This window comes from Asterias amurensis, chromosome 1 (assembly GCF_032118995.1).
Source record: "Asterias amurensis chromosome 1, ASM3211899v1".
NCBI classification, from domain to species: domain Eukaryota; kingdom Metazoa; phylum Echinodermata; class Asteroidea; order Forcipulatida; family Asteriidae; genus Asterias; species Asterias amurensis.
This window is the reverse complement of record NC_092648.1, coordinates 37097530-37110389: the sequence shown is the minus strand read 5'-3', so window position 1 is coordinate 37110389 and position 12860 is coordinate 37097530. Positions and strand designations below refer to the sequence as shown.

General features: G+C 36.0%; 1 protein-coding gene across 1 annotated transcript; it reads right to left on the bottom strand.

The window, feature by feature from the left end:
* Nucleotides 1–2683: 2683 nt before the first annotated feature.
* Nucleotides 2684–9052, bottom strand: LOC139938867 (ubiquitin thioesterase OTUB1-like). The gene is made up of 7 exons (XM_071934514.1): nucleotides 8887–9052; nucleotides 8124–8176; nucleotides 6183–6278; nucleotides 5776–5894; nucleotides 5132–5216; nucleotides 3855–4049; nucleotides 2684–3251 (listed from the first exon to the last, which is right to left on the bottom strand). Exons 1-7 carry the CDS (start codon nucleotides 8951–8953, stop codon nucleotides 3042–3044), a joined length of 825 nt encoding a protein of 274 aa, XP_071790615.1. The 5' UTR covers nucleotides 8954–9052; the 3' UTR covers nucleotides 2684–3041.
* Between the last annotated feature and the right edge of the window lie 3808 nt (nucleotides 9053–12860).

The following is a 12860-nucleotide window of genomic DNA, read 5'->3' as shown; positions in this document are numbered from 1 at the left end:
TCAATTTGCGTACGTGTCTTCTTCCTTTTCATTTTGCATTGAGATTAATAAAAGCAGGTATTAGTAGGTTTTTAAACCAAGTTTCAAAGTGCCACTGGCTTTAACAAGTGCTGCTCAGAAAGCATGTCAACTCCCTTAAGAGTTTGCAGAATTCCTTCATTTCAACATAGAGAGCGCTACCATTTACAGCAAGGCCCATTTAAACATTGTTTTGTACATCAGGCATGGCATCTTTTTCATAGTAATCTGCGCAGTACATTTGGTTAACTTATATGAAACTACTGAATGATTTTTGAGGTGTGCCCTTACATGATACTTTAATAGGACATTTACACTAGCTCTAAGCATCTGCACAAAGTACAAGTTATTTTCTTGTATTCTTTGTGCATGTGGCATGCTCAACAAACATGACGAAATTTGTCAAAGCATTTCAGCACAAAACATTACATGACTTAGAAGGAGTCAATCTTTCAGCAAATGTGAATAATTTATAAGAGATGTTAAATTTGCATCAGGGATAAAGAATGTAATTTTGGTTTTACCATACACCGATGATGTGTGTATACTCGGTACTTTCCCCGAGTCCTGAGAAAAAATATCACAGGCATGTAACTCGGGTGGGATTCGAACCCACGACCCTTGCAATTCTTGAGCAGTGTCTTACCAACTAGACTATATCGAGGTTGCCTGGTAGCTAAAGGCAATTTGACTCCTATGTTTTGGCAGCGGGTGAATAATTTATGCAAATTTCTGTCTGATCATTGTCATATCTAGTTGGATTAACAACTTGGGGATTCCAAATTCCTCAGAAATTTTAAATTTTCTACAAACCAAAAATTATAATAGAATACATTAAAAAGGATGCGTTTTTCTTGCTGCCAAGACTGCTATTCTTTTATTCATATAAACCTTGCACTCTAAGATTCGCTTTTTATTGGCAGGGAAAAAATAGCAACTTTTTCCTGAAAAAAAAGGAAAATTCATTGTAAGAAATACAGTGCATTGTACCCAAATGAGAAAGGTGGTTCACAACAGTACACTGTTCTTTCAAAAGATAAACATATTTTGGCCAGAACGCTTATCAGTAGGCCATAGGAAATGCATTGAACTAGCTTCCATTTAAAGAATGTTGAGGATCCATGTAAATAAGTTGCATTTCACACAAATGAATTTAAACTGTCAACAAGTCCAACTGATTTTAAACGACAAAACAATGCGATTAAGGATAACTGTCTCATTTGATTCTTGGCAAGGAAATGGATTGTCAATTAAAATATATATTTACGAGAGCAAATCACTGAAAAGACACATTCTAACACCCTCTTCCATTTTTAATACAAATAAATAATTATTCTTTCAGCAAAATCTTGATATGACAAAAAACATGGGGGGGGGAACAAGAAATGTGACAATTCTATCAAAGACGACATCTACTGAAACTATTATTTACAAATGCTAAAGCTTTAAAAAAAATTCTCAATTAAAGACTTTACAAAAGATGTTTTACAACTCTTGAATATGACCAAATGTCATAGTTCTAGTCACGCCTGAATTCTGCTCCAACTGTAGCCATTTCATTTAATTTCATTTATTCTGGTTGTAAGGCCAAGAACTCTTTTATTAGGCAGATCAAAGTACACAAACAGGGCTGTTTTTCTTTCTTTTCTTCTGCAACTTCGATGACCAATTGAGTGCACGAATACTGGTCTTTGACAATTACCAAAGGTGTCCAGAGTCTTTAAAGAAACTGGAAATAATCTGGTTTGACATCTGTCTTTGCTACACTGTGACTTAGTATGAAGTTGTGGCACGAAGACCGATATTTAACAGGCTACTGTTAAACCTATTTACTTTAACTGCTTAGCGATAAGACAAACGCAGACAAACAGAAGAAAATCATTTCATTTCAAGAAAGTGGAGTTTAATAACCGTTTTTTTAATATTCAATCTTTTTAAAATGTCCGAATAGTCCATAGTATTTTGAAACAATGTTTCTCAGGTAGGTGTCTGGACTCTGTAAAATTTTTATTCAATTTAGATAACATTACAGGTCTCAAACTAAAGGCTTATTAGTATAAAACTGTGTGTCACTAAGTCAACTTCAAGTTAACTTATGGCATATCTTGTTTGCAATTCAGTCCAACTTCATCCCATTACACATGAATTCTTTTACTTTGGTTAATAGGATCGTCATAATGTCAACAGTTTAGGATTTACAGATTGGTGGAGTTTAGGAAAGACTCAAAACTGTTGAATCGGAATAGAGCATTGTTGTGAATGTGAACTTAAATTTTGGCCCCTTTCAATATAGGATATGCAAGAATACAAAATCAGAATTCTCCATCAAGCTTTGCATTATGGATAGACCATTGTTGAATCTTGTGGATACATCGTGTAACCATCTCTTTCAACAGAGATAGTGGCTCTAAAAAGAGCTTCTTTGAAGGCAAGTTGGGACCAGCTTTCCCTAAAACTTCCATTCAGTCTCCTGTTGTTGACTTGAACAGACTGAGTATATTTTAGTTATACCCTTATTTGGATGCACGACAAGCACTGTACACTCAGTGCTTTCCAAAGTCCTGCAGAGAAATGAGGTTTCTTTGTTGGGATTCGAACTCAAAATTTTGTAAAAAAATAACACTAGACCACCGAGAATATCACAGATTGGGGTAAAGATAAAACCCTCAACAACCAAAGTAAAAGTCTTATCCTGATGCAATTCTTACACCAATACATCAATCTGGTTGACATGTTGAGAACAAACCAACCTACTCTTCCCAGAGCCAACACATCTTCTTAAAGAGATCAAAACATGGAGTATGATCAATCCTAACCCTCCTACTGCCTAACCATTCATTATCCATACTGTTTTTGAGTGATAAAAAAAGTATGCCAACCTCAACTATGGTATTGCACAGATTTTCTATCATACAAACCTTGCAGTTAAAAGGTCTTGAATGGTAGGTTGGCTCACAGGCAAATGTTATGGAAAGTAGGAGGGTTAACTATTTATAGAGGACAAGTAACTATTTAACTTTGTTCTATGATCCTTTGAGAGGATAAAGAACATCATAATGTCCAGGTCTATACAGAAGAACAATCTGAGGTGTACAACCTTCTGGGAAGTCATGAGGGATAACTTTGCCACCATCTCCTCTATCTAGGTAGACAACACGAACTCCGACCTCTAGGGCAGAGGTCAGGGCAATGATGTGGATATGGTCACTCTCTTGGGCCATGGGTTCAACCTCCTGTGTTAACAGATAGGGGAAAATGTTAATACAAACAATAGCGGTTCATGCTATTTACTGATTCATTCATTTGTTCATTCACTACCATGATGACTTGATGTCTCTGTCAAGCATAGTGTTAGAGAGAGATGGACTGAGACCAGTGTCAGCCTAAATGGATGATTTCAAGGTCATGTTGGGGAAAGCTCTACGACTAGGGGCATCAGGCTTGCAAAAAAGGACACAATAAGCTGGTTTATTATGGCAGAAACATGACCAGCAAGGATAGTTTTGGAGACTCAAATTTCTGAGGAGTCTGTTTGTGAATGCTGCAGCCAGAGAAGTGGTTGGTGTCCGATGTCACCTCGCTAAACAGGGATGGATTCACCATTCTTGATGACAATTCTGTGACAGTTTTTCGCTGTTGCCTTAACAAGTAGAGACTATATTCAGCGGAAACTTTCACATGTGACTTTCATGTATCTTTCATGACAATTTTGCTCATAAATCAGCATTACGTTGACAAAAAACAAACAATGACCTCATACTTATAACCCATATCAAACTTCCCAGAATCAACCACCATATTATTAAACCCCAAATAAATGAATAGCTTCTATTTACCCTGCGGCAGAATTCCTTGACCGTCTTTCCACCTTCAATGAAATTCTCATAAAACTCTGCATCCTTCTGGAGTTGACCTGAGGTCAATAACCTCAAGTAAACTACAATATAGTCACTGATGCCTTGATCCTTGAATGTATCCACTAATTCACCTACTTCAGGTTGCTGCTCAACTTGTTGAATTACCTCCATGAACTGTGGATATAAATATATTACAAAGTGGATTAGCAACGTCGGCCTTCTTAGCGGTACAGGGGTCGATTTCACAATGAGTTAGGACTAGTCCTAACTTAGGACTAGTCCTAGGATATATACAAATTGCATGGATAGTCCTAAGTTAGGATGAGTAACTGGTCCTAACTCAAGATAAGACTAGTCCTAACTCTTTGTAGACCCCACAACTGGACACATTTAGCAGTATTCTCACTTGGTATATCCCGACATATGCATAGCATAACAAATCTGAGAAAATTTGCTCAATTAGTCATCAAAGTTGCAAGAGAATAATAAAAGAAAAAATACCCTTGTTGCACAAATTTGTGTGCTTTCATATGGCTTAATAAAAGTATTTTATTATTTGAGTGAGAAATTACGCCTTTCATAAAAAAGGTGTTATTTCAGAGGGAGCTTTTTCTCACAGTATTGCATACCATCAACAGTTCTCCATTGCTCGGTGCCAAGAAGGTTTTTATGCTAACAATTGTTATGAGTAAAAAATACCAATAGTGTCCAGTGCCTTGAGGGGTGTGCTACATTATCCAGTCATTTGACTGTCCAGTCATTTTTGGTCTGTGGAAAAAGGGAGCAATATTTTATCGAGTACCAGGGCTGACCTAAATGTACAGGCTTTTATAGACATTTTGGTTTTATAAATAACAAATTTTCAGATTTTTCCAGACCAAACAATTAGAAATCAGACTAAAGTAGAAAGAAAATCGAGCCTGATAAATGGTAATCACAACGACAAATATTATGAACATTTATACAATTTAAGTCCACTTTGCATTAAACTTTTTTTTGAGGTGAACAAAGAATAATTAACTAAGATTTGAACTGGCGACCCAAAGATTAATGTGCTTGAGCTCCACAAACCAAGCTATCAAACCCCTCATGTTGGTGGTCTCCCCATTTTATCAATTTCTTTGTTCAGGGGTGCTAATCAGAAGCCATACAACCTGTAACGGCCAGGTATCCAAGGATCACACCCAAGTTTTTGATACATCCTGAGAAACTGCAGTATTGTTCATTTGATAGAGAGATACCAAATGTGAGCTTACTGTTTCATGGAAGTCTGTGATGGTAAATGAAGGGAAACCAAGATCTACAAGCTGAGCCTTACTCCTCTCTGCTATGGTTTTAAATCTAAACAGAAGAAACAAAAACAATTATTACCATTTATGACATCATAGCAACGGCTGTAAAACTAAACAAGCGATAACTCGGTTGGAACCTTGTGTGAACCCAGGTTTTTTTTTTCTGTGACCCCAGGATTGTTTGTAACCTCTAGGTTTTTAAAGGTACACAACTGTGGTACCCTTTCTCGCCTTCCACCTCTAGAACCCCAGTTGGAATCACTGGGTTTTAAGTCCCTTACTGACTGTGTGGGTTTTCCCTGAAATAAACCCTCGAAGTTGTCCCCCCACATCCACAACTGAAAATTCCTTCATTGTCTTCTCTCAATTGGGGTCACTGATTCAATGATTGAAGTCACTTTTCTGAGAGTCAATGACTTCATAATTAGAATAAATGGAATAAAACAAAAAAGTTACACAAGGTTTAATCCAGACTTTACTGCTTGTTAAATTTTGCATTTCTCAATTACCAACTACAGCAGTATGTGCTAGCTCCCTCATCCAAGTCACCGACGGGCTTTGACAAGTTAGAAGTAGAAGAAGCAGAAGTAAAACTACTTGCCACTCACCTTTGAAGCTCTCGTTTATCTGTAAGCAATCTTTCTAGATAAGCAAAGCCAAATGCCCTGAAGAAACAATTCCCATCTCCCCTTGTTTTCCTGATGTGAGAATATTGTCTTGATAAATCCTGTAAGATAACAACATTGGTTTATCAGTCCTTTGGTCAAAAGTAATTAAAATGTTTGATGTATTGACAACTGGTCCGTTGGGAATGTATCGTATGCAGCAGCTAACATTTATACATAATAATGATGAATAATTTATTGAATCTAAATTGTGCTCTCCCAAGGACCAGCCTGTTAGAGAGAGCACAACCATAACAAATACCACTCATATCCTTGGACACATTTATAAAAGTTGATTTAAATCAATAGTTAAAGCACTCTTAATTTACATTTTACTGGTTATTACTTACGTCAATCTTTTTCCTGTATACTTGATCATCTAAGTACTCCTCACATAACACACTAATTGGATACCTCTGACTAACAAGTGGATTGTTCTCCTTGATCTGTTAATTCAATAACAAATGAAACACATACTTTAAAAATAACTAATCTGGTTTTGTGATGAATACCCTGCAACTCTGAAGCCACAACCGTCTGTATTGAAGCCATGTTGAGCAACTTACTCGGTCACTTACACTGTTCCACTAAAACTTGTCTAGATGCTGAATAGGCTTTGACAAGTAGCTGGATAGATGTACAACTGTTTTAATGGAACCTTGCACGAGTTGTAGTCTACGATTATAAATTGCACAAATCAATAATTTTGATTCAGTAACTAGACCACAATACTTATTCTTGTCATTGTGAAATCAATGCTTGGTAGGGGATACAATCTGAGGCATAAAAAAAAAAAAAAAATGTGTCAAAACAAACACATATTTTCTTGAAATGTTATAATCTACTTAGACATAGACACAAACTGGATTGTGCGTCTAATCAAAGCACTCTAATTCTTAGAGTACAAACATCTGAACATTGACTGATTTTCCTGCATGTAGAAGATGGTCTCAGATATCTCAATACACTGTTATCAGTGAAGCTATATTTGACATACTGATATATCAGAACCCAGTTAACTCATCAATGGAATCAATTCATTTCAATACTCACCTAATGAAACCAACCATGCTGAGACTAACCAGGCCTGCCCCAGCAGTACCAGCTCCTCAAATTTGCGCAGAGATTTGTCATCACAGACCAGAAATCTTACCCAAAAGTTTATTTGCATGTTTGTTTAGATGATCTTCCCATCAAGGGAACTTGGCGAACTCCCACAAGTGGATATAATTACCAAGCTGGCAACAGCCAATCTCTCTCATACGTCTATGATTATGAGTTGAACAAATCAAGAAATAGCGATTCAATAACTAGACAACAACGATAATAGTCTTGGTAGGATTCAAACCCACAACCTTGTGTTTGCAAGTCCTGTAGTCCAACCACTGGGCCAAGGTGTTCAATCACTGACATGATAGAAAATTTGTGAACACAATAAATTCTTGCCTACGTAGGGATTAAAGACTTGATTTTCTGAATGATTAATTTTGATTGACAGGTTGAGATTCTTTATTAAGGAAATAAAAGGGTAGAGTTCTTACACGGCCGTTTAAAGCCGGCAGGGTCGAATTGCCGAGTGATAAAAGCTCGAGCCGAAGGCGACGGCCTTTATCGCACGTCAACGACCCTGTAAGGTTTTAAACGGACGTGTAAAACGAGTCACTACTCTTTTATTCCCATTCATAAATGCCCTTTTGTCAAAAAATGTTTAAAAAATACAATTACAGACACTTTGACAGTTGGAAAATTTGAAGTTTGAAATATTTTTTTCAAAAACTTTGTGAAGAGTATTTTGCGGGTGGGTTGTGTGAATGCGCGCGCGCGCTTATAAATAGATTACGCGAGTGCGCTTAGAAATAGATTACACGCTGTTACGAAGCTATGAATTGCGCGTTCTGCATGATAATCTTGCGCGCCGACATGCGGAAGCCAGCCGGTCATAAACACTGGTCATTATCAACCGTTTAAACACCCCCACGTGACGCGCTCTCCACCAATAGGAGTAGAGAAACTGTCTCGGGTATTTATGAATGTTCTTTAATAATACATCATGCAGATACGTGCTGAGCATAAAAACTAAACATTTTTTATCTCCAATGCAATTACTATTCAAAAGTCTCAACTTGCTTTTGAAAGGGCCGAAATAAATAACCTTGTCTCAAACAATTTTTACAAAACCATCTAAACTTTTTGTCTGTTTCTGTTTTTGGGGTTTTTTTTCTCTCCAGTTTTCACTACAACACTAGATTTAATTGAGTAAGCCTTGCAACACATCTGTTTACTTCTGTTACCTCATTTTGTATTCGTTCTTGTTGTGCGATGATTGCTTCATCACGTGCCATACCTGGGGATAAAAGTGTCACAAATCAATAAAAGATTTGTTATATTTACAATTTGTTAAATAATCTCAAATTTATTTATTGTTCTGCCTGTCATTCTTATTATACTTTTTATAAGTTTGGTTAATCTTATCTTGTCGAAATGTATTTAATCTCCTTGCTAAGGAGCCTGTACAACAGAGACAAAAAAAATCTGGAAAAGTTTCCGTATGGTGCCACCACTTTTTCATTCGATATGAAATAATATAGTATCTAATTTACCTCAATGAGATATCCCTTTATGTAAAAATGAGCGAAAGTGGTGGCGCCATACGGAAAATTATCAAAATTTCTTCGCTCATTCCCTCAAAATGATATCCCGTTCCCACGATCGATGATGTTCCTTGCTCTACTACGGTACTATTTTATTAAGATATCATTTTTAAGAACAAAAAAACTAATAATAATCTTTCTAAAAAATATTAGGCCTCCCTATTTAAAACAAACAAACAAACAAACAAACAAACAAGCAAGCAAGCAAGCAAGCAAGCAAGCAAGCAAACAAACAAACAAACAAACAGACAAACACAGCGACCCCCTCCCCTCCCCTCATAATAGAGCAGAGTGAATGTTTTACGACCACAAGTCCACAGTGAGCAAAACAAGGCTGTGGATGGAAACAAAACACAGCCAAAAGGTTGAACCATTTCCCCAACAAATATCTCCTTTAATCTACCTGTGAGTTCTTCAATTTCTTGATCTGGATCACCTACGATATCAGGTTGAACTTGATTGTCTTCCATGGCGAAATTCACTCGAGAATTCAGATGAGAAGTAATAGTTAAAGTTTAATGAAAACTGGGCCCGTCCTGCACTCGAGTGGTAGATGCAGTTCACGTACGCCGGCGCCGTCGAAAGATAAAAAAAAGATAGACGAACAAAACACCACAGTTTTCTGCTCACTTCAGCTTACTATAGCGCCCTCTGTCGGTTTCTCTACCCAGCAAGAATATTTAGCATGAAATAGAAAGTTAATAAATAGTTTTATAATAGCTAAAAAATAACTGTTGATCTATACATTGCTGGGGGAGAGGAGGGGGGGGGGGGGGGGGTTGGCAAATTTGTGGGAGTGAACTTGTTTCCAACTGTCAAATTAAAATTGACAAAATTAACACACACAAAATGACCCAACTTGGACCAAGAAATAACCCTTAGGGCTGGCGTTTGCTGTTGTACGGTACAATGTGTGTGTCTTTTAATTATTTCAAATAATTTTGGGTTGCAAAAAAGAAAATTTACAAGACTGGGACTTAGATTTGCAAACTCCGCTCAAGCCCTAAATTATTTGAATTTACCCAGTTTGGATCCCTTGTGTTTATTACTTGATATTTGAAATAAAAATTCACACCCTTCAGCCTCTGCTGCAGCTTTTCAGGTTTTATAGAAACTTTGGTTGGATTCCTGGCTACACAGCAGTTATAGTTTATGACTTCTTACCGAGGATACAGTGCTTTAGGGCAACAACCACTAGCATTCTTTATCCCGATATAAATTAACTTATGAAAAAACAAACATACAAAGGATTGTTTTGCATATGATTTTTAATCACTCTTAAATTTCACTGGGACAATCAGGTTTCAACATTATATCGTCATGGAATCTTGAAGAGCCAAAGAAATTTATAAAGTTTTAAAATAAGAATAGATTTCAATGACACACAATAATGTTGAATTCTTATAAACTATTTCAATAAAAGCAGAACATTGACAATTAAGGCACTGAATAATGTACAACGAAATGGTGCATGTGTTTTAACACTATATTGCACTTTTAAATATGTTTAAATGGAAATAAAGTAAACAATGAACAGAAACAACAAAACAGTAAACAGTAAACAGAAACAAAGAAACAGTAAATAGATAGTCTCTTCACAACAGATGCTTCTATTCACAGAAAAGAAAATCAAACCCCCCCAATACAGAACATAATTAAATTGTACCTACACAAAATTGCCTTTTTAAAATGGAAAGTGTTTTGAATAAAAACAATGTACAAACAACCAGTAATTTTTTGTAATAGTTTAAAGCCAGTGGAGACTATTGGTAAATGTCAAAGACCAGTCTTCTCACTTGGTGTACCTCAACATATGCATAAAATAACAAACCTGTGAAAATTTGAGCTCGATTGGTCATCGGAGTAGCGAGATAACTATGAAAGAAAAAACACCCTTGTCACACGAAGTTGTGTGCGTTTAGATGGTTGATTTTGAGACCTCATATTCTAAACTTGAGGTTTCGAAATCAAATTCGTAGAAAATTACTTCTTTCTTGAAAACTACTCCACTTCAGAGGGAGTCGTTTCTCACAATGTTTTATACTACCAACCTCTCCCCATAACTCGCAACCAAGTAAGGTTTTATGCTAATAATTATTTTGAGTAATTACCAATAGTGTCCACTGCCTTTAAGAAAATATTGTAGAACAATGAAAGTCTGTGCACATTCCTACTGGGTTTGTTTCCTTTGCAGCAAAGAATAAACGTCATACTCAGTGAGCTTTCAGAAAGAAAACAATGTTTTGGGATAGTTTACAATTCCTTGTCTTTAAAGTAACAACTTCTTGATGACTGACCATCAGTGAGTCTCTCCCACTTTCTGTTTACACAAAGACAAACAATTCTTTTACTTTTAGGTTGTTATTGACATTGGCAAAGAAGAAAACATTAATTTGCACAGATATACATACAATTAACATGGTATAAAGATAATCATGGTGGAAATCTTTCCTTGAAATACTTTAACCTAAAATACTAAACAATTAGAATTTATATCACAAAATGTGATGATTGGATAAAGTCAAAATAAATAATTGTAATATTCTCGTGGCTCTGATGACCGATTGAGCTTTCACAGATTTGTTATTTCCTTGACACAGAAAGTGCTGATACTGGTCTTAGAGAATTACCAAAATGTTGTGCTGTAAGATTAAACTTTCGTAAGTTATCAGATGAAACTATGAAATAAATTTACAAAATCAAATTGTGACAAATGCTGCACCCTCCATTGCCCTATATAAAAACTACAAAAATATAAAGTAGGCAGTCACTATACCAAACACTCAATGCATACAATATTACTAGACCAATTCCATTCAACTCAATTTTTCATTCACATAACGCAAATACGTTTCCCCAACTTCGACAAATATTCAGAGAAGTTAAACAACTCGAAAATGTAAACAAACTTCCAGCCTTTGGAAAGCTTTTGTTTTGTATCTTTTGCCTGGAGCGATTCTTCACAGAGTTTCAGAACACTTTACCTTACTATACGGACACCATTTCTAGGCAATTGCTATGGTAGTGGGCAGAGATTAATGAGTTGGTCTATCAAACAAAACCTGTACAAATACAAAACTATACCTACACAAAGCCAGCACCATGGAAGAATGATTCAAATGTACCATTCAAAACATCAAGTTGTTATATCAGTACATCATTTACTCTTTTCACGGCCAACCTAACTCTTCCACTCTCATTCAGCTACCTTCGATTGTATTTCCAACATGCAGAGTTTCCAGTCCTACCAAAACTTAAATAAATATATATTTCAAAAGTATAAAAAAAACTTCTTAAACAATGATCCTGCGTTGGCATTGGCTCAGGGTTACTTCTAAAATGTCTTAACAAGCGGAGTGATAAAAACAGGCACGTAATGTCAGCAGTCTTACCATGCGTACATTTCCAAAAAACAATGGATTAACCTGGTAAGTCTGCTGCCACCTAGCATCCAAAACAGTCTCCCATTCCAGACACAGTGGAAGTAAAACAAAACTAACTCAAAGCCAAAGCTTCATAAAAACTGGTCACTGTGAACAAGTACCACCCATGAAACCTTGCTCAGTAAAATTAACAATTCAATTTAAATTTATAATAGTAAGTATAGTAGTGAAATTTATAATATTACAGGAACAGTTTCGGTGCAAATATTTATAACCATTTGATAAAATTAAGGAGATTTGATATACTCTCCATCTTGTTTATTATATTTCGTATATTATTTATTTCCTAATTTAAAACAATTTCCCAGTTGTCATTACTTATTTGTAATTATTTGTTACCAGAATACAGACAGAATATTCAGGACAGAAGGATGTACTTACTACTAATAGCACAATGAAACAGGGCTTAAGAGTCAGTTCAGGTAAATAATTGACATAGTTGCTCACGGTCAAAAAATGAATTTTTTTTATACTTTGTGGGTGGAAGGGCCTTGGGGTGCAAGTTAACAAAATTGCATTTTCAATTCCATATATAGCCCGTTGCCATGGTTACGGCTCATTTTGTTTTTTGGCCATTTTAGGCCGATTTTGGGGTCTGAAAAACGGGTTTTTAGCTCATATTTACAACTCCACCCCAACAAAATGCAAAATCATTTCGAAAAACCTTTTATATCATTACAAAGTATCATCCTTGGCCTTCCTTGAGAAAAAAAATTATTGCTTTAAATATCACCCTTGTGCTATTTTTGCATCATGCATTACAGTATGTTTTTAGAACTTGCAAAATCGACATTTTTACCCTATTTTTGGACCCCAAAATGTCAACTTGCCAGGGGTCTCAGAAAACTCTCCTTTCGGCTGTAATTAGGGCAAACATTGGTCTTTCCATATCTGGTGTCAAAAACTTGGGCAATTGTTTCCTGTTGTGACAGTA